At 45.3% G+C, this 26,561-nt stretch overlaps 1 protein-coding gene across 2 annotated transcripts in view; it reads left to right on the plus strand.

Moving 5' to 3' along the window:
* The window catches only part of LOC140408389 (serine/threonine-protein kinase 32B-like), a 510,363-nt gene that overhangs the window by 303,911 nt on the left and 179,891 nt on the right, over positions 1 to 26,561 (plus strand). For both annotated transcript variants that reach the window (XM_072495512.1, XM_072495513.1), the window contains exon 4: positions 10,642 to 10,815. In XM_072495512.1, the coding sequence (XP_072351613.1) occupies positions 10,642 to 10,815 (174 nt within the window). The remainder of the gene's footprint in view (positions 1 to 10,641; positions 10,816 to 26,561) is intronic.

Consider the following 26,561-nt stretch of genomic DNA (forward strand, 5'->3'; position numbering starts at 1 on the left):
TGACAATAAGAGATTTTCATTTCATTTTCTGTGCCCTGAGCTGTCTCCTGCTCGAGTGCCCAGGAAGTGTTGTGTTCCCTGTTTTGTACTGTGTATGCTCTTGTCTATGATTGGCTGTCGTGTTGTGTGTGTTGATTGGTCCGTTGATCTGTCCATCATTTTGTATGTATGTATGTGCTATGATGTTCACCTGAATATCATGACAGTTACCATCCTGTCGCTCTGGTCCGAGGCGGCCCTCTCCAACTCCTGAATAGTTTTCTCCTGCACCTCCACCTTCCTTTCCAGGCCGTTGATGGTTCGCTGCATTTTTTCTGTTGTCTCCGCCAGCTTCTCCTTCATCATTGTGTGGAGCTCCGTCCTGAGTGTCTCCCTCATGGCGTTTATCTCCATTTTTATCTCCTCCTTTATGCCGTTTATTTCCTTTTTCAGCACGATTCTCCATTCCTCCCCCTGTGCGGTGGGGTGGGGGGGGGGGGGGGGGGGGGGGGAATGGTCGCCGAATCCTTTTCCTGCTCTGTTGCTCGGCTCGCCAGCTTTTCCGCTTCCTGATTCGCCTGAACCTCCGCCTCGCCCCGTGGGGCGGCCTGCCTGCGCGGCCGCAGCTCCTGCTTTTTTCCTTCGCCTTCGCTGCTGTTCCTTCTTACATCTCGCTGTCCCCCCAATTTATTATTTGCAGGCATATATCTGTCCGTGCCTTTCTCTTTTTTTCCTGGGTTTTGGTGCGAAAAAGAAATTCTTTTTTTTTGGTTCCCCCCCAAAGAAACCCCCCTCCCCCCCCCCAAGGGTTTAAAGGGTTTTAAGGGTTTAAGATCCTGATTTAATCCTAATTGATGTTACCACTGGATGGGAAGATCCCAGAATGGAACTCTGACTCAAAGGATTATGGGCAGGATGCTCCGTTCCCCGACGCCGACTTCGTAATCGGCGATCGGGCAGAAAATGCCTTTTTACGATGGAATCGGGGGCATGCTCCGCTCCCTCCAAAACCGCGTCATCGAGGAGCGCGCCGCACGCCGTTGGGTCGGCCTCAGGGCATCACCTGAGGCCCTCCCCCGATGCGCCGCCCCCAATGAGCCGAGTTCCCCACCGCGCGGGGGACATGTGGTGTCAGCGGTCGGGAACCTGGCGTGGTGACTGCGGACTGTGTCCTGCGCTGCCACAGTCGGGCGGGAGCCGTGCTGCCAGCAAGAGGGGATTCGGCGAGGGCTGGGGTACTGATAGGGGGGGGGGGGAACCAGGGGGTGGCTAGGGGGGCACTATTTGACACGTCAGGTCCGCGCGCGGCTGGTGCCATGTTGTACGGCGCGACCGCTGCAGGTCGCCGCCGTGCGCCTGCGCGGCCACGGACCCGGTAATTCTCTGCCCACTTTTGTCATGGAGGCCGGGCGTTTTCCGTGGCACAGCTGCTAGCCCCTCACCAGTCGGAGGATCGATGCTGGGGCGGCGCCAATCTTTTTGACATAAAACGTCATGGATCCTCCGGACATAGCCTGGAAATGGGGGAATCCAGCCCCATAACCTTTATCTTTTTTAGTAGAAAACTTGAAAAAAGAGTCACAGGAATGTCAGTTAGCTTTGAACAACTAAAAACATTTATTAACCATGTAAAGTTTGACTATAATACAATACTCCTTCACTCCCCCTTGCCTTCACATTTGTACACACACATAAGAATGCCACAGATTATACAATGTCTTATGCTATGTGATGTGTTGGGTGTTCTGGATCACAAACAGGTCACCAACACTGGAAGTGGTGCAACTCTATTTTATTATAAGGTTAACTATATTAACATACTTGAACTGTGGGTAAATGCAATACCAGCTTTAACTGTTGACCCTTGCCTAGTCCTAACCAGGTGATGCACTCAGCACATGGTGAATGTCTGTGTTGCAGGCTGTGAGCTCTGTGCTCCGAACTGGCTGCTACTAGAATGAGCGGGAACTCTCCTGTCCCCTGTCTTTATAGTGCGTGTGCTCTCACTGGTGATTGGCTGCGGTGTTGTGTATGCTGATTGGTCCCACTGCATGTCCATCAGTGTGTGTGTGTGTGTGTGTGTGTGTCTGCACCATAATATACTGGTGTATATTATGACACTATGATGTTCTCAATAAACATACAGTCCCTGTATCCCAACAGGCTACTTGTGGTCAGACTATGCCCCACTCTGAAACCCAGTGGCAATCGATCTTCTGTGCATTTCTGCTCAAATTCCCTCCAGATAATTGTCACATAAATGTTTCCAAACTCCCTTCTGTTAAACAATGCTTTTCCTCTGCTGTTTTCATCAAGGATCCACTTCTTTCAAACAAGGCTTCCTCCCCATTGTTTCATCCATTATTCGGCTCCAGGTTTTCCAACTCTCAGTGTTCACTTTGTCTTGAACTGCCACTGCCGACCGGCGCGGCACGATTCCCGCCCCCGCCGAATCTCTGGTGGCGGAGACTTCGGGACACAGCGGGGGCGGGATTCACGCCAGCCCCCGGCGATTCTCCGACCCGGGGGGGGGGGGGGGGGGGGTGTCGGAGAATCCCGCCCCTTATTTCTAATATTTAGAGATACAATTACAGATCACTGAAATCTACCTGTTTCCTGACAATCCCCACAGTGAAGCCAGTCAGGTTGGGAGGGAAGGGTGCAGGGTTTTGCCTGAACTAGCCTGCGCTCTTTAACGGCCCGGTTGAAAATTGGAAACCCCGGGAATGGAGTTGGGAATCCTGGAATCGGAAACCATTTTTAAAGGGATTCCGAGTCATTCCAACTCAGTAAAAATCCAGGTCACTACATAGCACTCGATAAATTAATTAATCTATTCAAGGTCTCCATACTCCAAATAATCACATCAGTAGAATGGCTTCACAGACTAAGCAGTAAAAATAGAGCTCCCTGGATGGCTCAGTGGATTCATGCACAATATACTATGATATTGAGAGACATAGGAAGACTTCAAACACAATCACCGGTCTCTGCAGAATTAACAAACCTCAGTAACAGCAAAAATAAAACAATAAATTGGTCTCAACATCCCATGGCTAGAAAAAAAGAAATATCAGCTGAAAAACCAATGCTTCCACTTCATCATTAGCTACCAAGCCATGCTGGAAGTGTGTTACATTGATTAAGGACAGAGTTCGGTTCAATTATCAGAGAGCTGATGTGGTGTATATTCAATTCCTGACATCAGCATGTGGCACTTAACTCATCCTTGTGGATTTCTACTGGAATGAGATATTTATTTAACCTTTAGTTTACGCATCAGTTTGCTCAAATGTTCGGTTCTGTATTGACGGAGTGCTGGCAGGTGCTACTTTTCCATTACTTGGGGTGTTGGCATACTTTTTTAAAAATCCATGGCAATGTGGGCTTCGCTGGCTAGGCCAGCATTTCTTGCCCATCCCTAAATGCCCTCGAGAAGGTGGAGGTCAGCCTCGTTCTTGGATCATTGCAATCCATTTCTTACTTATTCTCTGGTCATCCAGTCTCGGTAAGTGTTATGTATCCAGTGCACATAGCTTCCTGGTTCCCCAGCGTCACATTTAGGGGAAACCCAATGATACACTGAGATTCCCTCTCAGAAGTTCCCATGCAAGGGTTTATCCAGCAAATACCCAGAAGTGCTAATTTCCTCTGGACAATAGCGCTGGGCTGGAAGCCATCCAACAGAAGTGAGTTAATTTGCTAACTTTGGCTGGTTCTGCCAGTTTTACCCTGATAGTTACTCTGAAAGAATTAGAGGGAAAGGACATTGTTTCTCACCCCAGACCGAGCATCCCTCGGACACACCGTGGGACCCACCACACCACCCCCATTCCCAACCCGACCCTTCACGCTCGCCCAATCCGACCTCCCTCCCTGTGCGACCTGGTCTGAACCTTCCGGACTGGCAGCCCCGCTCCTGGCATGTCATGCCACCTTTCTGCCCCTTCCTCGCTCTCCCGGACTAATCCCCCCCTACCAGACTGATCCACGCCCGTTTCAGCACCCCCCACCCCCTGCCTCTGGTCCAACTCAACCCCCCGCTCTCTCTGGGCTGACCTGAATGCACCACCTTCCTCCGATCTGACCAGTCACTTCCGAACTGACCCCACTCTGGTCCGACCCCACCACTCTGGTCTGACCACCCCTGCAGGATTGACGCTCCCCCTTCCGGACAGTCTCCACCCACAACCCCTGCCTCCCAGATTTAGCCTGAACCACCCTCCTGGTGTGACCGGGTTCCACCCCCGCCCTACTGGACTGACCCTCGCCCTCCTGAACTAACCCTCCCTCCCCATCCCGACCATCCCCTCAGCTTGATCCAACCGCACCCCCCAGCTGACCCAATCTGACCGGGAGCCCCCCCTGTTTGCTTCCTCCAGAGTCTGACCACCCCCCCTGGACTGACACCTCGTCCTGGACTGACACCTCTTCCTGGACTGACACCCTGCTGCCAGAGTAACCCCCCTTCCCTTCCGACTGACATCCTCCCCGGACTGAGACTGCCCCCTCGGTCTGGACTGACTCTCCCTCTTGGACTGATTGATTTCCCCACCCCATACAAGATTGATTCTCGTCACTCCAGCCTGCCACCTACCCCTCCTGTCTGACCTCACCCCCCTTCCATCCTCCAGCCTGACCACCCCATTTCCGGCCCCCCGCCCACCTCACTGGTTAGACATTCTCCCCATACCCGGTCTGGCCCTCTCCCCCCTCCTCTCCATTCCGACCACCTTTAACACCCTTGGTCTTCCCCTTGGTTGTCTGAATTTTGAACTTAGCAGTTTCCTTTAAATTGCCCCTCTCAACCTCTCCTTTAAGGCAGCTACTGCCACAAAAAGGGGAGTAGCTTACCTTACTCTGCCCCAGCTGCACCACACAGATGCAGCACTGGGCGCACTTTGCTCCTTCTGTCTCACCAAGACTGAGTGAGGAAGGTTGTGCGAATAGGGGGTGGGATTCTCCGTCCCTTTAGCCACGTTTCCCGGCATGGCGCATCCCCGTCGGCAGCGGGATCCTCCGTCCCGGCAGACGGCCAATGGGGTTTCCAATGTGGCCATCCCGCGCCATCAGGAAACTGCCGGCAGATCAGAAGATCCTGCCGATGGAGAATCCCACCCAGGGTCTTCGGAATCCCAACGAAGGTAAGTCTGGTGAGAGTGACACTCCGACAGAGATTGGCAATCTGTGAAAGTTACAGGTCCATGTATTTTCAAATGATCTCTTTGATGTAATCACATTGTATGATATCAATCTAATCTTGGTAAAAGGACAGCACGGTGGCAGAGTGGTTAGCACTGCTGCCTCACAGCGCCATAGACTCGGGTTCGATCCCGGCCCAGGGTTACTGTCCATGTTTGCACGTTCTCCCCTTGTCTGCGTGGGTCCCAGCCCCACAACCAAAAAAAGATGCGCAGGGTAGGTGAATTGACCACGCTAAATTGCCCATTAATAGGAAAAAAAGAATTGGATACACCAATTTTTTTCAAAAATCTAATTTCAGTACAACTCTGAATTGTAGCAGAGCTACAGGCATTGGCCAATCTCTACAAAACTTCAGTGGCAGAGCAGAACTGCACTCTGGTTGAGTGCTGATTGTGAATCTGGTACAGGAACTGCTTCACAGTTTACCACACTTCACAGCCAGGAGAAACATATCTTGTCAAAATAACTAGGCACATGTGGTGAATGTTTACCTGTATTGTGCGTGCATGCAAGGAGCTTTGTGTAAAATTTCGTAAATGTGATGTTCGGAAAACAAAGGTAGGTTTAAGGGATTTCTTTCTATTTGCAAAGTTTAGAAATAATGTTTAGTTTTAATTGGGTTTAATTTTAATGTTACTATGCCTGGAAGGGTAAAATTTAATGAATAAAATAAATGAATAAAACCCCCCCGAACTTGTAAAACAAAAAGCTGCGACCGTTTAAAAAAAAAGCGCCCGCACTGCGCATGCATGCGTGCCGACAATCGGGTATGCATGCACAGTGCGGCTGCATTTTTAAAATATGTTCGCGGCCATTTTGAAGGCCGCTTGCAGCCGGCGCATTACCAGCCGGCTGTTGCGCGCAGATTTGCGCGATCGGGAGCGCTGCGACGGACGTCTCCGCAACCCTCCCGACACCCGCCCGCGGCCCACCCCTGGGTCGCGCCCCCGAGTTTGACAGTGCCTGGTTTAGTGAAAAGGTTTTGTTGAGAAGAATTTAAGGAAGTGTAAACAAAGTGTTCGGAGTTAAAAAGAGAATTGCAGCAACTAGATTTAAAGTGGAATAGCAGACTTCAGAAGTAAATGAAAGATTTGATGCCATTTTCATACAATCTGGGAATTCAGAGTTAAAGCAATTGTGAATAGTTTGTACAGCCATCAAGACAAATAAATCCTAAATGGATTGGTGTAAAATCCTGGACTGGATGTACTGTTGAATGTAGTGTAGAAGCTTTGTTTAAAATGTCATTTGAAAATCCTGGCCTGGATTTTAAAATGCAAATCACAAGGGGAAAGCATTATTATGAAAGAAGCTTTTAAAGTGTCTTTTTAGGATGGTTTTGCAAACTCTCATGTGACAATCATCTGGTGGGAATTCTGAAGAGAAATCCACAGACACTAACTTGGGTTCAAATACCCTAACTTGAATGTATATTTAACCACAATCATAGAGTCATAGAATTTGCAGTGCAGAAGGAGGCAATTTGGCCCATCGAGTCTGCACCGGCCCTTAGAAAGAGCGCCCCACACCTCCACCCTATCCCCGAAACCCAGTAACCCCACCTAACCTTTTTCTTTTGGACACTAAGGGCAATTTAGCATGGCCAATCCACCTAACCTGCACATCTTTGGACTGTGGGAGGAAACCGGAGTACCCGGAGGAAACCTATGCAGACCTATAGTAGTATAATTCTATGATGTGGTGTTTATTGAATCACTAATAGTGTAGTCTTTAGTAACATCAAAAATATATCATATTGGAATGGTACCAGCAGGTGGTGCATTTCAAATCATTACTGGTGTGATGTGATTATGTGATATTTATGCAATATTTGTTAATATGTCGCCATTTGTGTGGCACAAATCATCATACGTGGGTCTGAAATCTCTGTTTCTGGCAAATAACTTTATTTGGATTCTTTTCATAAATTCAAATAATTTCAATTGTCTTTCTTGTCAGCTCTGCAAAGCACAATTTTGTATTAAGTCAATATTATTTAGCTTTCTAATTAATGCTTATCATTCAGCTACAAATTGTGTATGAAGGTGACCGATCCCTTACATATGGAAATCTACATTGCAGTACAGGTACTAGTCGATTCAGAGAATTGCTATCAATTTCTGTAATCATACATTGAAGCTTAAAAGGGCCTTGCCATTTTGGTACTCTGCCTTGGATATTGTATCAAGCCTCTTTGAAGACAAAGGGTGTATTGATAATATCCTGAATGTAAATGTTACTGTGACATTCTCTGGCAGATCATAGCTGGCATTATGTAATGATTAACTCTTTTGTTAGAAGCTGAACTGAAAATGTGACAAATATTGTACAAGAGTTTATATAGGATTAGTTGAGGCATTTCCTTTTCGATTCCATCAGTTTTTAATGGTGGTAAGCAGATGATAATAGATTCTATATGGAACCAGCAGTGATAATAATTGTGATATTCTGGACTAACTTTGGACCTGTGAATGAAGTACTTAACCTTCAGACTTAGAGACCAGAGGAGAGTGTGTCGAGCCGGCACTGCAGGCCATAAATGATAAATATAAGAAATAGTCATATTTTCTGATTTGTATTTTTGCAGTAATATTATTAAAATGTAGGTTAAAGTGCTTACAGACAGCATGTCTGCTAGAGCGGGGTTAAGAGTGAGGTAAACAGTGATTTTGCTGGGGAAGTGTTTTGCTAATAGATATTAAAAGCCAGCTTACATGTTTGAAGATGGAGATTGAATGTAATGTTGTACCAGTGTGATCCTGAAGGCACATCTTATGAGACAAAAGAATGCTTTGTGATTTGAGTGCAGTGGGCGTAGCTAATGGGAGGGGCCAGGTCTGTCTGGACAAAGGAGTTGTTTTCAGGGTTGTAAACTGAGCAGAAATATTTTAGCTTGTTCCTCAAAAAATAGATATCTCCCTTTAAGGACTATGCACCAAGATTAGCAAGTGAACCCTGGTTGTCAACTTTATTCATAAGTGGTATTCGAAATATATGGGTTGCTTAGTTGGAATGTAGAGGCAGGTTTCAGGAAGCAATTACTTGTTGATTCAGAGGATTGCTTTCAATTTCTGTTAACTATAACGTTATTTTTTTCTTGTTAATGTGTTTAATTCTGTGTTCAAATTAAAGTTTGTTTTACTATGAAAGCTGTCTACTGGTCAGTGTTATCACTCCTGTGGTGCAGTAATATTTCCTCACAGCTTTACCAGTTGCAAATAATTGGGTTCTAGTCTGGGATCTTAACTAAAATTGGTGTTCTGGTCCAGACCCATAACAAGTGAAAACTCCTTTCTTTTTCAATTCTTGCTCATCTGTCAAATCATGTCAAAATTTTCATTAAAAATTAACATAGAGAGTGTGTGTGAGCAATACGATTGTACAAATGCAGCCACTTAGAATTATTGTATATGTTCTCAGGGTAAGAGATTTACACAGCCTCTTGAGAAATGGCATGAGTGACTAAAAATGGCTGTTGATGCTATTTTTCCAGGAGCTTCCGTTACTTGCTGCCAAAGGTATGCCGGGGATCAGGAAATCCCTGCAGCAATTCAGGCATCAGTGTTACAAGATGCAGACTAATTTAGGCATTTCCGGGTCTTCTCCATTAAAATGAGTAGCACATTTTATTTTTTGAAATGAATGAATGTCTCTTTATGTGACGGGAATCTGACAGTTACTTGATTTTGTTACGAGACTTCTGCATTGTAAATTCTATGAAATCTATGAAATCTATGACTCTGGGCAAGTGGGCGGTCAATTCCAGCCCACTCATCCCGGAGTCACAACGTAAGTGAATTAACCACTAATTCTTAGAAAACTACCCAAAATATTTGGCCCTTGGCTGTCCAATAATTACAGTCATCAGATTTGTAAGTTTAAACACAATTACTGTTTATTTATAACAAGGACAAATATGAAATACGCAGTAAAAATGGTTGCTTAATGACAAGCTATTACCTAACTCCCCCCTTTAACTGCCCCAGGCTGCACCCACACACAAACACAAGACAGACAAACACAGATGGGGGAAAGGGGTAAAAATAATAAGGATTAAGGTCAAAAAATAAGAATCCTTGCTTCAGATGATGAGTTATTTGGTGCACTTTCTTCACAGTATGAGTGTGGATTAAAGTTTCTTGTTTTGCAGCCTGCAATGATCTTCCATGCAGTTAGCAATATCTTACTGACAGCATTTGCAGGAGAGGCTCTGGATTCACATCAGCTTGTTCTGCAGAGAGAGTTATCAGGTTCTGGTCTCTGCTTACATCAGCCTTTTCTGCAGAGAGAGTTATTCTCACAGGGACCTTTTGGTGAGAATTAGCTGGTTATTTCTGGAGAAAACAGAGAGGGGGGAAAGGGAGGGTTTCTCCCTTAGTTTCCAAAGTGAAACTGAAAACTCCTTAGGTCTCTAAACCATTTCAATGGGATCAGATCCAAGCACTATATGTTACCAGGAAGAGCACAGCCTTTTGGGCCAATTCATCAGCCACCAGTCACATCAATTAAAATGAGTCATCACTGATCGCTCCTGTTGCTGTAATCTTCTGCTTGAATTAAAGGTACAAGCCACTTGTAAGCTGCGTTGCCTTAAAGTCACAGGTCCATTAATCATCCATGGATCAAAAATGTAACAGCAAAAATAAAAGAAAGGGGAAAAACAGGAACAAACCGGGAACAAACAAATGGCACCGTACCCTTTTATTCTATTTTTAAATTTACGAACTTGACCAATAGCTTCACAACCAAACAAAGGTAGAGGCCATTTATACTCCTTCATTTTCTGGCTAGAAGCCTCACCAGCTTGATACTCATTGTGCGAATTAGGGAATGCATTCCCAACACCACCACCCACTCCACCTCCCCTATGATTTTCAATTCAGTAAAATCTTCCCCGTACAGTAACAAATCAGCAGAAACTATCATTTTACCGCAACTGCAATCTCCAAGAATGCACTCAGATCAAAGCAAATTACTACGGATGCTGGAGCAGGAAAGAAAAGCAGAAAATGCTGGACAACCTCAGCAGGTCTTGACAAAGTGTCGCACAGACTCAAAACCTTAGCTCCGTTCTCTCTCCACAGATTGTCCAGTATTTTCTGTTCCTGCTCCAAGAACGCAGATTATTTTGTTTTAGCACTAACACCCAAAAACACGTTTCAGTAGATTCACACAAGATTTATTCCAAAATTGGAATAATTGTGACTACCACATGAGTTGAAAAAAGTGAGAGGATGACCCATCTAACCATAATGTGGAGATGCCGGCGTTGGACTGGGGTGAGCACAGTAAAAATGTTTTACAACAGCAGGTTAAAGTCCAACAGGTTTGTTTCAAACACTAGCTTTCGGAGAACTGCTCCTTCCTGATTTTTCTCCTCCGAGTTCATCTTCCGTTAGATAAGAATACTTACTGTTCATGTTGACCTTTGAAAATAAGTATATACTGTTTTTTCAGGTATTCATTCCAAGATGAGGAAGACATGTTTATGGTGGTTGATCTTTTGCTGGGTGGAGACCTACGCTACCATTTGCAGCAAAATGTTCATTTCAATGAAGAAGCCGTGAAACTCTATATCTGTGAACTTGCTTTAGCCCTCAACTACCTGCAGAGCTATCATATCATCCACAGGTTAGTAACATTTGAAATAGATAGTTAAAAGCCTGCCTTGTTGATTTTGTTTTTAGTATTGAACCAGCTTTGTTTGCCAGCTGTGCCTCAGTTGGCAGCACTTCCGCCTCTGATTCAGCAAGTTATGGGTTCAAGTACATTCTTGGACATTAGGACAGAAATCTAGGCTGACACTACAGTTTTTAGGGAGCGCTTCCATATTGGAGGTTACAAGCTAGATTCTCTGGCCACCCCATGGCGTGTTTCATGGTGGTGAGGAGGTGGCCCCCTGTTGGCCAGCGGTGGGATCTTCTGATCGCATTTATTCTGTACCCATTTATAATCTGGCAGCTCCAAAATATTGGGGGCGATTCTCCGAGCCCTGGGCCGGAGAATCGCTGCAACCGCGCCACGACGCTGGCGTGCGATTCTCCGAGTTGCGGAGAATTCCCGCCATTTGCGCCGGCGCGTTTGGCGTGGCGGCGGCCGCTGGAATCAGCGGGGCCACCGATTCTCTGGTCCAGATGGGTCAAGCGGCCCCACCGATACGACAGAGTCCTGCCGGCGCCGTTCATCCCTGGTCGCTACCGGAGGGAACTCTGCACGAACGGTCGGGGGGGGGGGGGGCCTTCACCGGGGTGGGGGGGGTCCTCCGATGGGGTCTTGTCTCTTTCCCCCCCCTCCCAGGCCTACGTTCTGGCGCGGCTGGCCCCTGAACACTGACGCCATGTTCAGTCGGGGCCGGCGTGCTAAAGAGGTCCCCCGCGCATGCGCAGGTTGGCGTGCCCCAACTGCTCATGCGCGGGTTGGCGCGGCGCCCATTTGGCACCGCGAAAGGAGGCTGGAGCGGCGTGAACCACTCCAGCGCCATGCTTGCTCCCTATGGGGGCCAGAAACGGTCGTATCCGGGCCCAGTTTGCGCCTTCGTGAAACGCGACGGCGTTCACGACAGCGCGAACACTTGGGCTCCATATTGGAGAATCGCCCCCATTGTTTATACTTGAGAAAATACCAAGAGGTTTAAATAATGCCTCAAATAAATAATTCATTTGACATGATTGAATGCCTTTGTGTTTATGACACTACAAATTAATAATGTGAGGTGTGGTGATATTTATCTCGCTTTGTGTAGGAAGGAAATTGAGTATGAAATGATTTCTATCATGAGGCACCAGAAAGAGATTTAAACTTTTTGGCTTCATTATCTTTTAAAATGTCTTCTCTCCTTACAACAACATTTGAAAACCTTCATGTCAATTTAATGAATCATATATTTTGTTTATTCAGAACAAATGGGGATAAGGTTAGGGTTGGAGTGCAGGATCTGAAATCATGGGCCAGATTATTGCAGAGTTGTGATGACCCTGGACTGGAGGCCTTTAAAATAGGCGGGCAGGAGCCGAATGCGGACGTTCCGTCCCCATTTCCGAAGACCCACTGTTTGCCAGAGGGGGAAGGGTGTGAATCACACAGGTGGAGACCAGAACTCAGCTGGGCCATTTGAAATTAGTGCTGTGTAAAATTAAACCCCGCTATTGCTGTTCCAAGGGTTTGAGAAAGAGTTGTGGGAATCACAAATTTATAGAGGAGACATAAGCTCTCGTGAAGGAATGACAAGGTCTGTTTAAACTATCATGATCGGAAGTTATTTAAATTCCCAGCCCTTTAAAAATAAAAAAAACAGCTGTAACTGTCAGAGTGAAAAAGAAGATACTCTTTGCTGAACAAAGAACAAAGAACAATACAGCACAGGAACAGGCCCTCCAAGCCTGCACCGACCATGGTACCTGCCTAAACTAAAACCGTGTGCATTTATGGAGTCCGTACCTTTCCATTCCCACCCTATTTATATATTTGTCTAGATGTTCCTTAAATGCCGCTATTGTACCTGCTCCCACACCTCCCCAGGCAGTGCGTTCCATACATTTACCACCCTCTGTGTATGATGTTTGTTGATTAACAGGCCATCTGATTTAGGGTTTTTAAATAAATACCATTTTTGTTTCCAGTTTCAATAGATTTAATTGTTGACATTTTCTCAGGGCTGATATTATAGCTGATCTCATTATGAGTGCTGAATTTCAAAAGTGTTAAAATCACTTAGCCTCACCTGGGTTGATTGATTCATAGCCTAATTGACTGATCCAAGAGGCTATTAAAAGATTATCTATCTTTGATGTGACTAGTGAATAAAAGTTTGTTTGTTTTTACAATGGATTGACCAATTGAGGGAATTTAAACATTTTGAATGGGTTTCATGAATTAGAGCTTTTTCCAGAGTGAATGTGTGAGAGCTCGCTTAGCTTGTTAGACATGGCTCTTGAGGTCTGCAAGGCAGTTATGCGGGTGAATGGGGGGGGGGGGGGGTGAGGGGCAATGGCCAGAGGGCCTAACAGCCTTTATAACAATAGGGACAAAATTCCAAAGAACCAAGGCGGGCCTTCTAATCAGCCCGCCTTGGCACCTCACCCACCTCGGTAACCATCTTTGAACTGCCTCCGACTCAATCACAATCCAGTCCCCCAGAGCAAAATTTGTGTGTGCTATGGTAGTTTACCCAGAGATGGGCCTACTGATTCAGGAGATTTCCTGACTTGAGTTTCCCAACCAGTGGTGAAACTATGGCCCCATGTTCATCAGTTTTTATGATCTGGTATTTGCAGATTGTTTTCTTAAAATAATTACTCAGTAGCCAATAGTTCATCTGCATTTTATGGGAGGAAAGTCTAATATCAGCAAACAATTGATGCCTAGTTTGTTTGCCCATGATAGACTGTAGGGGAAGATATTAGTCCTTGTCATGTCTGTATTTTGGGTGAACAAATTGGCACTTGGGTACCAAATTTGGGACGTGTTCTCTCATGCCCATTTCCCCCCAGTAGCGTGCCAGCTGCCAGATTTGAAGCTGGCAGCTTTTACGTGTTCAAGATGCTCAAATAACATTGTATCAGGTTCAATGAATATGCCAATAAGGTCAAGAAGTTTGCATAAAGTAACAATTTAAGAACTGGATAAAATCAAGTTTGAAGAAGAGGATGAAAGAGGAATGGATATGTGCAGCTGTCCAAAAGGGGTTTAATATGCAACTTAGCTTAGTAGCAGGGCAGACAGATATTTACTTAAGTGAAGTGGGGAATGATAGAGTATGGAATTTTATGTGTTAAAACTGCAGAAGAAATTAGTTCAAAATGGAGACAAAAGAATACAGCTCCCACTTATATGCGAAAAGCCTGGCTTCTCAGGTGAGTCTTTCAGATTGAAGGAGATCAAAAAAGAAATGTGTTTTATATGAGCAGCTGGGTAGCTCTGTACCAATAGGTGGTGGAGAAGAGAGGAGGGCAATAACTGGAAAGGAAGGATGATCATAATCATACCTAGATGGAAAGAAAAACTCCTGAAAAGCAGAATTCTATGCTAAATGCTGCTGATTGAAAACCTCAGAGAAAATCTAAACTGAAACGAAGAAAGCCTTCCCAAATGAAATGATAACTCGTGGATGGTAACTATTTGCTGGATATAGCTCATGGAATTATACTGTATGGGATGTTGTTTTGGGACAAGGAACATTTCTCAGAGTTCTGGAAAGTAGATAAATGGGAATGGGATTAATTCCATAATATAGTATGCGTTGCAGCCATTATTGTAGTTAAGAGTAACCTTTGTTTTGTATTGTGGTCTTTCTTGTGTGTTTTTATATGTCAATAAACACTCTTTTATCTAAATGGTTGCAACATGACTGGACCTCTCCTCACTGGTTTGCATATCTTTCCTCATATTACACAAAATTGAAAAATACACTATTATCAGCCTGCATGCCAAGATATGCTTTTGGGTTTTGGGATACCTTTGCGTATCCTCTGTACCACCTCTCATACCCTACTGAAAAGACGACCTTCCTGAAATTCTTCTGATGCACCCAACCCCCTCCCTCCCCAAATGGAGAATGTATACACTCCCACGGGCTACACCAACTCCTTTCGGTAATCCCCACCCGGTTTTACAGCTATCTATCTCTCTGTCTGGGATTTTATTTCTCCATCACCCTTGATCTATCATCTTTGACTTCTGTCCCCAACTCCTTGCCTATCAATCTTCTTCTCCAACCTCCTCCCTCCATTCCATATCGTTCCACCCTGTCACTCTTCCTTCTGCCTCATTTGCCTTACACAATATCCTGTGCCCTCGACTCCCTCTACGGTGTGTTAGCTTTTATTGGTAGAGGGATTGAGTTTCGGAGCCATGCAGTCATGTTGCAGCTGTACAAAACTCTGGTGCGGCCGCATTTGGAGTATTGCGTGCAATTCTGGTCGCCGCATTATAGGAAGGATGTGGAAGCATTGGAAAGGGTGCAGAGGAGATTTAGCAGAATGTTGCCTGGTATGGAGGGAAGATCTTATGAGGAAAGGCTGAGGGACTTGAGGCTGTTTTCGTTAGAGAGAAGAAGGTTAAGAAGTGACTTAATTGAGGCATACAAGATGATCAGGGGATTGGATAGGGGGGACAGTGAGAGCCTTTTTCCTCGGATGGTGATGTCTAGCACGAGGGGACATAGCTTTAAAATGAGGGGAGATAGATATAGGACAGATGTCAGAGGCAGGTTCTTTACTCAGAGTAGTAAGGGCGTGGAATGCCCTGCCTGCAACAGTAGTGGACTCGCCAACACTAAGGGCATTCAAATGGTCATTGGATAGACATATGGACGATAAGGGAATAGTGTAGATGGGCTTTAGAGTGGGTTCACAGGTCAGCGCAACATTGAGGGCCGAAGGGCCTGTACTGCGCTGTAATGTTCTATGTTCTATGTTCTAGGTCTCCCTCCACCTGCCATTTCCCTTCTTCCCTTTGCCTTCTGCACTTACGTTCAATTATCTCCTCACCTCTAACCCTCCTTTACCTATATGCTGCACTTACTGTTGACTCCTTGGGGGGGGATTCCCCCCTACCCGGCGGGGCGGGGGGTTCCGGCATAATGGAGTGGTGGGAGCCACTCCGATGTCGGGCCGCCCCAAAGGTACGAACGTCTCCGCACCTTTAGGGGCCAAGCCCTCACCTTGAGGGGCTAGGCCCGCGCCGGAGCGGTTTCCGCTCCACCGGCTGGCGGGAAAGGCCTTTGGCGGCTGCTGACGTCATCCCCGCGCATGCGCAGGGGAGGGGGTCTCTTCCGCCTCTGCCATAGTGAAGACCATGGCGAAGGCAGAAGAAAAAGAGTGCCCCCATGGCACAGGCCCCTCCGCGGATCGGTGGGCCCCGATCGCGGGCCAGGCCACCGTGGGGACACCCCCCGGTGCCAGATCGCTCCGCGCCCCCCCCAGGACCCTGGAGCCTGCCGTGCCACCTTGTCCCGCCGTTCAAGAGGTGGTTTAATCCACGCTGGCGGGACAGGCATTCCAGCAGCGAGGCTTCGGCCCATCACGTGCCGGAGAATCGGCGGGGGTGGGCCTGCCGACCGGCGCGGTGCGATTCCCGACCAGCGCGGTGCGATTCCCGCCCCCGCCGAATCTCTGGTGGCGGAGACTTCGGGACACGGCGGGGGTGGGATTCACGCCAGGCCCCGGCGATTCTCCGACCCGGCGGGGGCTCGTAGAGTCCCGCCCCTGATGTACAATACTGCAGAAAATTGACTCCCATGTACAATGTTACAGGTGATTACCTCACATTTACAAACCTCTCACCAACTACATCAGCATGTCCTCACAGGAGGTGACATTTTTATAAATGCAATGATATGAAGTCTTGGATGACATTAATGTTATAAAATAATGAAACAAACTTAACATCAGTGATTTGCCATTTAAAAGTTACAGAATTAAAAGGGAGAACAGTGTTAATTCATTTTGAATCAACCAACAATTTTTAACAATGGTGTAAAGGATCTTTTTATGCCCAGATCAAAGTCCTATTATTATTTTATTCTAGACTGCCAGCTGCTTACCTGTGTCAAAACTACAGCTACTCAAGTTCACAGGTTCTGCTGCTAGTGATTTGTAGAAAGGTTTCCTGTGAGCTTTTATCATCTCCTTATTTGACATAAAAGTGAAATATCATAGATTATCATAGAATTTACAGCGCAGAAGGAGGCCATTCGGCCAATCGAGTCTGCACCGGCTCTTGGACAGAGCACCCTACCCAAGGTCAACACCGCCACCCCATCCCCATAACCCAGTAACCCCACCCAACACTAAGGGCAATTTTGGACACTAAGGGCAATTTACCATGGCCAATCCACCTAACCTGCACATCTTTGGACTGTGGGAGGAAACCGGAGCACCCGGAGGAAACCCACGCACACACGGGGAGGACGCGCAGACTCCGCACAGACAGTGACCCAAGCCGGGAATCGAACCTGGGACCCTGGAGCTGTGAAGCAATTGTGCTATCCACAAGGCTATCGTGCTGCCCCAAAATATGCTATACTATTCCTTTTTTTCAGAGAAATTTCTTAACACGTTGCCCACAGAATGTCCTTACGTTTACAGATCTATCAGATCTTCCAGCTAATTTTAAAAGTTATGCCTCCAGGTCAAAGTTCATTGAGCGTCCTGCCTTTTTCAGGCAATTAGGGTTGGGCAACAACTAATGGCCGAGCCAATGACCGACACCTTATGATGCAATACATTTTAAAAATTTGAACACTTTTGATTAATTTAAGGCAAGATATTACATTGGTGAGCCTAAATGTATTGACCCTGCAATTACCTGATGTGCATCTCAAGTGCACCTATTCCTGCACAGTGAAGCAAAAATGCGTAGAGATCCATTACAATTAAATCCCTGCCCACTTTTATGTTGCTCATCGAACTCTGAGAGCTGCACCTGAACTGGACTGGAATGTTCACAGCAGACAAATACATAGGTTCAGACCAAAGACTTGCACCATGTTTTTATTAAACTGGACAAGTGGGAACTCCTAACACCTCGCACACACGCACAGATGCCGGGCGAAGCACTGTCGCTGATATGAAAATTTAATGTAAGCTTTCGACAGGAACCATGGGTAAGAAGACCGATAGACGGGGAAGATTCGCTTGCGCTGAAGTGAGTGGGGTCTGGGCTGCAGCAACTGTGCACGTGGTGAAACTACACGAGCTGCGGAGAACGGAGATTTCAAAGTCTGCTGATTCTCCGCGGGCCACTACGCAGGTGAAAAGTCGAAATTATTCCTGCTCTTTTTCAAAGATCCATGGATCAAATTCCAAGGGGGTTGAATAGAGTGCAGTGTTATTTAGATGGCATACTCATCACCGTTCCGAGTGAACAGGGACACTGAGAGATTTTGGAAGCTACTCTGAAGAGGTTACAGAGCGTCAACCTGGGGGTTAAAAAGGAAAAGTGAGATATTTTCAAGTCATCGATAAATCACCTTTGTCATATCATCAACAAAGATGGTTTACAGGAAGAACTAAACAAAATGGCAGCAATCTTAGCAGCACCATGGCCTCAAAATGTGACACAATTAAACTCATTTTTAGGATTGATCAATTATGGTTAATTCATACCAAATGTAATAACAAGATTGAATCATTTACACATGTTGCTATGTGTCAAACAGGCATGCACTGTTCAGAGGCAGGTGAGAATGCATATAATGAAGTGAAAGAAGTTTTACTGAAGTCAGAGCTGTTGGTCATTAGCATCCAAAAATGAAGTTGCAATTATCTTGTGGTGCCTCACCTTATTGGATTGGTGCAGTCATCCCGCACCTTATACCTTCAGGAGAGGAACAGCCGATAGCATTTGCTTCAAGCACTCTTACTGGCGCAGGAATGATTTATGCCCAACTAGAAGGTTCCACCATTACCTTTATGGATGGATCATCAATCCTTGACTAGAATCTTTGGGTCATGTAAAGGTATACCTTCTTTGGCTGTTAGTAGATTGTAAAGATGGCCATTGATATTGTTGTGCAATATCTACTATTGCAAGTCAGAGCAGCTTGCAAATGCTGATGCTTTGCCACGATTGCCATTACAAGCTAAATATGACCCAGAAGAAAATTTGCCAATACTTTGTCTTTCTCGCTCATGGATAGTGTACCTGTGACTTCACCTCAACATCAAAGATATACAAGAACTGATCCAATGATGGGGAAGGTGATGGACTTGGTCCAAAAAGGAATGCTGTCAGACATTCATAAGAAAAATCCAGACCTCAAGTCCTACATTACACGGAGACTTGAATGGACAGTACAGAATGGGGAATCCATGTGATTATTCATCTGTACTTGCGTAGTAGAGTCCTTGACCAACTGCATGAGGGACATCTTGGTGTGGTAAAGATGAACTAATGCGCAGTTATTTTTGGTTGCCAAGATTAGATGTTCAAATTGAGAAGTTGGGCAATCTTGTGCAAAACTAAGGAATGCTCCATCATTCCAACCATTATATTCATGGGAATGTCCAACACAGCCATGGCAGAGAATACACATCGATCATACTGGTCCACTGGAGGGACATATGTTCTTTGTGATTAAGGACACACATACTCAAAATGGCCAGAAGTCGCACTAATGAAGTCAATGATGACCATTGAAAAACTAGATGAAATAATCACAAGACTTGGAACACCAAAGCAGATTGTCAGTGATAATGGTCCACAGTTGACTTTAAAGGAGTTTGAGGACTACAAGGAATGGTATACAACATATCAAATCAGCTCCACATCATCCAGCAATTAATGGACTGGCTGAATGTTTTGTGCAATCATTAAAAACATTCTATCAAAGTGTCAAAGGACATGCAGCATGGCAACACAGTGGTTAACACTGTTGCCTCACAACATCAGGGACCCGGGTTCGATCCCAGCCTCAGGTCACTGTCCGTGTGGAGTTGGCACATTCTCCCCTTGTTTGCATGGGTTTCACCCCCACAACCCAAAGATGTGCAGAGTAGGTGGATTGGCCACACTAAATTGCCTCTTAAAAAAAAAGTGTCAAAGGACCAAGGAACATTATCAAGAAGAGTAAACAAATTTCTAATATCTTATCGGAACACTATACCTCCTACCACTCACAGTTCATCATAATGCTATTAGAGAACATAGAACATAGAAAATTACAGCACAGAACAGGCCCTTCGGCCCATGATGTTGTGCCGAACCTTTGCCCTTTGTTTAAGAGTAAACTACAAACATAGTTTGATTTGTTAACTCCACTTGATACTTCAGAGATTGTCAAACAATAACAAACACAAATTTCTAGGAGTGAGAAAATCTTTTGACGACGAGTATTCAAGCAGGGAGAGAGAGTGATAGGAGTTACACCACCAATGAGAAATGGGTACCGGCTATGATCCCAGCAAAGGTCCAATATCATACACCGTATAGATGGATGATGAAAGAGTTTGGCAACATCATGCTGATCAGTTACTTGCTGCACAAGGTGATTTTGCAGAAACTTCCCAAGATGTTCTACCTTTTGACGTTCTAGAGAGCTATCCTTTGGAATGGAGACCAGAGACGGCGACGAGTCCAGATTCTCTTTCTGAGGAATTTTCAATGCCTATAGTGGCAGATATTGAAATAACTATTCACGAAGTACCATCTACAGAAAGGAATGAGGACACTTCTGAGGTCGCAAGTAGCTGAGTTCAAGAACGTCGAATTCTACTGAAAAAGAATAGATGGCTACCACAGGGACGGCCTTATTGAATTGTATATATGTTTAGAAAAACATATCAGGGGATCTGTTGTGTCAATGTTAATTGTTGGTGTTGCACAATGAAGTAAAGAGGGAGTGATTTATTGTATCTGGGAAAACATTCTTGCTGGTTCTGTGCCACATGATGTACAGTGACGTCAGCAGAGTGTTTTGTGTTGGTTTTGAGCAGATCACGATCTTGATTGTATTGAGAAATACCCTTAATAAACCTCACATCGTGTTTTACAAGAATGTAGAGTGTGGGCACCCCCATACCTTTTCTCTTTATGGCAACACAGAAACATAACACCACGGAAAATTCAATTAAAAATGCATGTGGACTTCAAAAACAGAACGTAATAAAAAATTGTATTTGTTTAATTATCGTCTTACGTCCGAGACGTCAAAGAGATCAGATTGAGATCTTCAAAATGATTAGGGGTCTATCAGGTTAGGTGGATTAGCCATGATCGATGTAAGGGGTTACAGGAATAGGCGGGGGAGTGGTCCTCGGTAAAGTGCTCTTTCGGCGGGTCAGAGCTGACTGATGGGCCAAATGGCTTCCTTCTGCACTGATAGGATTCTATGGATTCTGTGGAAAGTGTCGATCCACGTAAATGGATTACTTTGAGTTAGGAAGTTGGAACATATATATGTATGTGATCCCTCAGCTGGATTTGGATTGAAATTTTGACGGAAGGTCATCAACCTCAAACATTGGCCAGAATTTTACATTGCTCGGGCGCATGGGCACCCAACCACGGAATGCATAAAATCGTGTGAGAAGACATTGGGCGCACATCCCGACATTATCATGCCTTCGCACAATATTTCCGGCGGCGGGCACACATTTTAATAATAAGCTTTATTATTGTCACAAGTATGTTTACATTAAGACTGCAATGAAGTTACTGTGAAAAGCCCCTAGTCGCCACATTCCGGGTTCACAGAGGGAGAATTGAGAATGTCCAATTCACCTAACAAGCACATCGTTCGGAACCTGTGGGAGAAAACCGGAGCACCCGGAGGAAACCCACACAGACACGGGGCGAACCTGTCCACTGAAATCCAAGAGGCCAATTTAAAATAAAAAAAACAGCAATTGACTTGGACTTTATGTTGCCTGTCTGCCTTAATGGTTGAGGGGCAGGCGGCCTTTACGTTTAAGCTGCAACTTTAATCCAGGGCAGCATGAGGGTCAGGGCTCAGAATTAATAAACGTGCCTGGGGACTAAAGTCTCCGTATGATTGTGCTGCCTGGACAATTGTGGCATTGTCTTTTCCACTGATATTTATTTTTCACAGGGCAGATGTTTCCCTCTGAGGGAGTGCATTGGAAGCACCAGCTTGTACCCTCCCCTTTCTCGGTGCCTGTACCCACCCCGAACAGCGGGCAGCCTTTCACAGCGCATGTTTCACCCTGGATGGCCGCAAATTGGCCAACCAGTGTAACATTGTGTTAATAACGTGGTCTCGATCGGGAGTGCGATTTCACATCGGGCACGCCCCGAACATAAAATTCAGACCACAGACTACTGTTGTTCAGCATGGCTTATAAATTTGCTTATCCATATTTGGGTGAATTTATACTCATCCTTTTTTATTTCCAGCAGAAATTCTAGGAGTCGAGAAGGAGAACAGGAATTGACTGTCTGTTTTCTGGAGCATTTCCCACCTATGCCCACTCTTGTTGTGTCAAGGAGCCAGTATAATTGCAGCAAAAAATGTGACCTGCTAGATTTCAGAGGTGACTCAACAAAATTCAGTTTATAGTATGGCAGTTGTGATGTGACTGCTTAGGTTGTGTAGAAGTACTTACAGTTTTTAGTTGTACTAATCGTTCAAGACAGTAAGTGCGTTCTAAAAATCAAGTCAGGTCCTTGCTTAATCTGAGATTAGTTGAAGCTATGATCAGAATAATAATGGAGAAATGAAGAGAAGGCAGGTTGTCTGTTTGTCATACAGGAGTTTAATCAAAGTAAAATTAACATCTTAATCATGTTTCCTTTGACCTTTCAAATTATTTTATAAAAGCTGTCAGATGTTCTTGCTTTATTTAAAAATCCTTTTCTCTTTTAAAATGAGAGTCTACATTGACTGCATATCTTGCCTGATGATATGATCAGAGGGTTATGCACAGGAGCCTGGAACTGCACTGAGTGCCAATACTGGAGGTTTACAGCAGAGCTTCTTGAAGCTTTTCGTCCACAGACAATTAGACTTGGCAAAAGACCCAGTGGGCCACCTGGTCCTATCCCACCACTTCCATCAGTCACACAAAAAAAAAACCTCATCAGAATTTCTGGAAGTTGTGTCTAACAGGTTGATGTGATGTGTATTTCTGCTTCTATATGCTACTTTGCTTCACATTTTCAGCCTACCTCGCTGGTGAGCAGCAATATGAAAAAGAGAGCCAAAAGGTGTAAGTCTCTCTCTGCAAGTACACAATCCTCAGCTGTGCCTCCTCATAACTACACAGGCCCCTCGCCGCTCTAGGCTAAAGCTTCTGAGGATCCCAGAAGAGGTTTGACTGGCAGACATGCAGTGTGCAGGTCCAACGGCATGTGGGCATGCCCTGGCACTCAGGAAACCAAACTCCCGGCTACGAGTGAATAGCTCCACCGCCTCCTGGCTATCTAGGGAGCGGTGAAGGCTGAAGGAGTAAATCCTGACTAAAAATCTGGAGTGGAGCCCAAAGCTGGACTGATGTCTAAATATTGCCGGTGGAATTCTCCGTTCCTGAGACTAAGTGTTGACGCGGGGACAGGATTCTTGGATTTTACGACAGCAAAACTGGCGCCACACCTGGACCGATTCAACGACTGTTGAGGGGCCAGCCCTGGCTTCATGTGGAACACAATCGATTCCAATGAGAAACGGTGCTGGATTCACCAGATTCGGGATTTGGCATTCAGGAGGCTGACAAGCTGCACTCCCCACATACACCATCCCAGCCGACAAGAAGGCAGCCAGGAGAGCGGCACTCCATTTGACAGACGCCGAGCTCGAGACTCTGCTAGGCGCCGTGGAGGAGACCTCCTTGAAACATTCTTCTCCTCAGAAACTAATACTTATACATCTGAATTAGTCAAACTAAATCAGCAGTAACATAAATCTTGCTTCTAAAACTACATCATTGTCGCATTTACATTAGCTCATGTCGCTCACATGGGAGCCAGTTTGGGTGTGTGACATTCCATGAGTGGTGAGGATTAAGGTTCTGGCCTGTTGTTCCATATGGCCTCAGTTGTGGCTTTATGTGTAGGTGACTTGCATTGTGGGCCAGCCCACTGACCACCTGGAGGACCTGGTCTACAACTGGACTGCCGGTCCGCGGACCGTGCTTCAAGAACCACTTGCTCCCTGGACATTGAGGTACAACATAGCTATTGTACAGTGTTTCACCACAGACTGAAGTCTTATTACTGGTAAACATAAGAACATAGGAGCAGGAGTGGGCCATTTGGCCCCTCAAGCCTGCTCCCTATTGAAGTTAAAAACTCACCACTATTCTTAGAAGTCCCCCTATACCAAAAAGGGTCGACATTCTAAATGGTGAACAGGGAGGTGGGACCAGTACAAACCAGACGGTCTGCACCTGGGAAGGACTGGAACTGATGTCCTGGGGGGGGGGGGGGGGTTGCTAGAGCTGTTGTGGAGAGTTTAAACTGATGTGGCAGGGGGATGGGAACCAATGCAGGAAGTTGGAAGGTAGTAAAACTGGGACAGAAACAAAAGGCAGTAAGGGGGAAAGTGTAAGGCAGAGAAGCCATAGTCAAAAACCAAAAAGGGCGACAGTACAAGGTACAGTGACTGAGGGGAGCTCAGTGAATAGGACCAGGAATACTAAAAGTAATACAACAGGAAGTAAAAACATTAATGATAAGCGACGCGGCAGGTTGTTACATGAAGATATGGGTTAAACGACAAGGAAAATTAGGAGAAAAGTTCAGAGGAAATATAACTTAGGAGAGGTTCCTGATCGAGGTGTTAAGATTCAGAACAGAGGTAAAAAAGCCAACATAAGTGTACTTTACCTGAATGCCCGTAGTATTCGGAATAAGGTAAATGAGTTGATGGTGCAAATCATCGTGAATGACTATGATTTAGTGGCCATTACTGAAACATCGTTAAAGGATGGTCACGACTGGGAGTTAAATATCCAAGGGTATCAAACTATTCGGAAGGACAGAGTGGATGGTAAGGGAGGTGGTGTAGCTCTGTTATTTAAGGATGACATCCGGGCAATAGTAAAGGATGACATCGGTGCTATGGAGGATAAGGGTGAATCCATTTGGGTGGAAATCAGGAATAGTAAGGTGAAAAAGTCACTGATAGGAGTCGTCTATAGGCCATAAAATAGTAACAGCATGGTGGGGCAGGCAATAAACAAGGAAATAACGGATGCATGTAGAAATGGTACAGCAGTTATCATGGGGGAATTTAATCTACATGTCGATTGGTTTAACCAGGTCGGTCAAGGCAGCCTTGAGGAGGAGTTTATAGAATGTATCCGCAATAGTTTCCTAGAACAGTATGTAATGGAACCTATGAGGGAACAAGCAGTCCTAGATCTGGTCCTGTGTAATGAGACAGGATTGATTCATGATCTCATAGTTAGGGATCCTCTCGGAAGGAGCGATCACATATGGTGGAATTTAAAATACAGATGGAGAGTGAGAAGGTAAAATCAAACACTAGTGTTTTGTGCTTAAATAAAGGAGGTTACAACGGGATGAGCGAAGAACTAGCTAAGGTAGACTGGGAGCAAAGACTTTATGGTGAAACAGTTGAGGAACAGTGGAGAACCTTCCAAGCGATTTTTCACAGTGCTCAGCAAAGGTTTATACCAACAAAAAGGAAGGACGGTAGAAAGAGGGAAAATCGACCGTGGATATCTAAGGAAATAAGGGAGAGTATCAAACTGAAGGAAAAAGCATACAAAGTAGCAAAGATTAGTGGGAGACTAGAGGACTGGGAAATTTTTAGGGGGCAACAGAAAGCTACTAAAAAAGCTATAAAGAAGAGTAAGATAGATTATGAGAGTAAACTTGCTCAGAATATAAAAACAGATAGTAAATGTTTCCACAAATATATAAAACAAAAAAGAGTGGCTAAGGTAAATATTGGTCCTTTAGAGGATGAGAAGGGAGATTTAATAATGGGAGATGAGGAAATGGCTGAGGAACTGAACAGGTTTTTTGGGTCGGTCTTCACAGTGGAAGACACAAATAACATGCCAGTGACTGATGGAAATGAGGCTATGACAGGTGAGGATCTTGAGAGGATTGTTATCACTAAGGAGGTAGTGATGGGCAAGCTACTGAGGCTAAAGGTAGACAGGTCTCCTGGCCCTGATGGAATGCATCCCGGAGTGCTAAAAGAGATGGCTCGGGAAATTGCAAATGCACTAGTGATAATTTACCAAAATTCACTAGACTCTGGGGTGGTCCCGGCGGATTGAAAGTTAGCAAACGTGACACCACTGTTTAAAAAAGGAGGTAGGCAGAATGCGGGTAATTTTAGGCCAGTGAGCTTAACTTCGGTAGTAGGGAAGATGCTGGAATCTATCATCAAGGAAGAAATAACGAGGCTTCTGGATGGAAATTGTCCCATTGGGCAGACGCAGCATGGGTTCATAAAGGGCAGGTCGTGCCTAACTAATTTAGTGGAATTTGTTGAGGAAATTACCAGTGCGGTAGATAACGGGGAGCCAATGGATGTGGTATATCTGGATTTCCAGAAAGCCTTTGACAAGGTGCCACACAAAAGGTTGCTGCATAAGATAAAGCATTAAGGGGAAAGTAGTAGCATGGATAGAGGATTGGTTAATTAATAGAAAGCAAAGAGTGGGGATTAATCGGTGTTTCTCTGGTTGGCAATCAGTAGCTAGTGGTGATTCAGGGATCAGCGTTGGGCCCACAGTTGTTCACAATTTACATCGATGATTTGGAGTTGGGGACCAAGGGCAATGTGTCCAAGTTTGCAGACGACACTAAGATGAGTGGTAAAGCAAAAAGTGCAGAGGATACTGGAAGTCTGCAGAGGGATTTGGATAGGCTAAGTGAATGGGCTAGGGTCTGGCAGATGGAATACAATGTTGACAAATGTGAGGTTATCGATTTTGGTAGGA

Source organism: Scyliorhinus torazame, chromosome 3 (genome assembly GCF_047496885.1).
Source record: "Scyliorhinus torazame isolate Kashiwa2021f chromosome 3, sScyTor2.1, whole genome shotgun sequence".
NCBI lineage: Eukaryota > Metazoa > Chordata > Chondrichthyes > Carcharhiniformes > Scyliorhinidae > Scyliorhinus > Scyliorhinus torazame.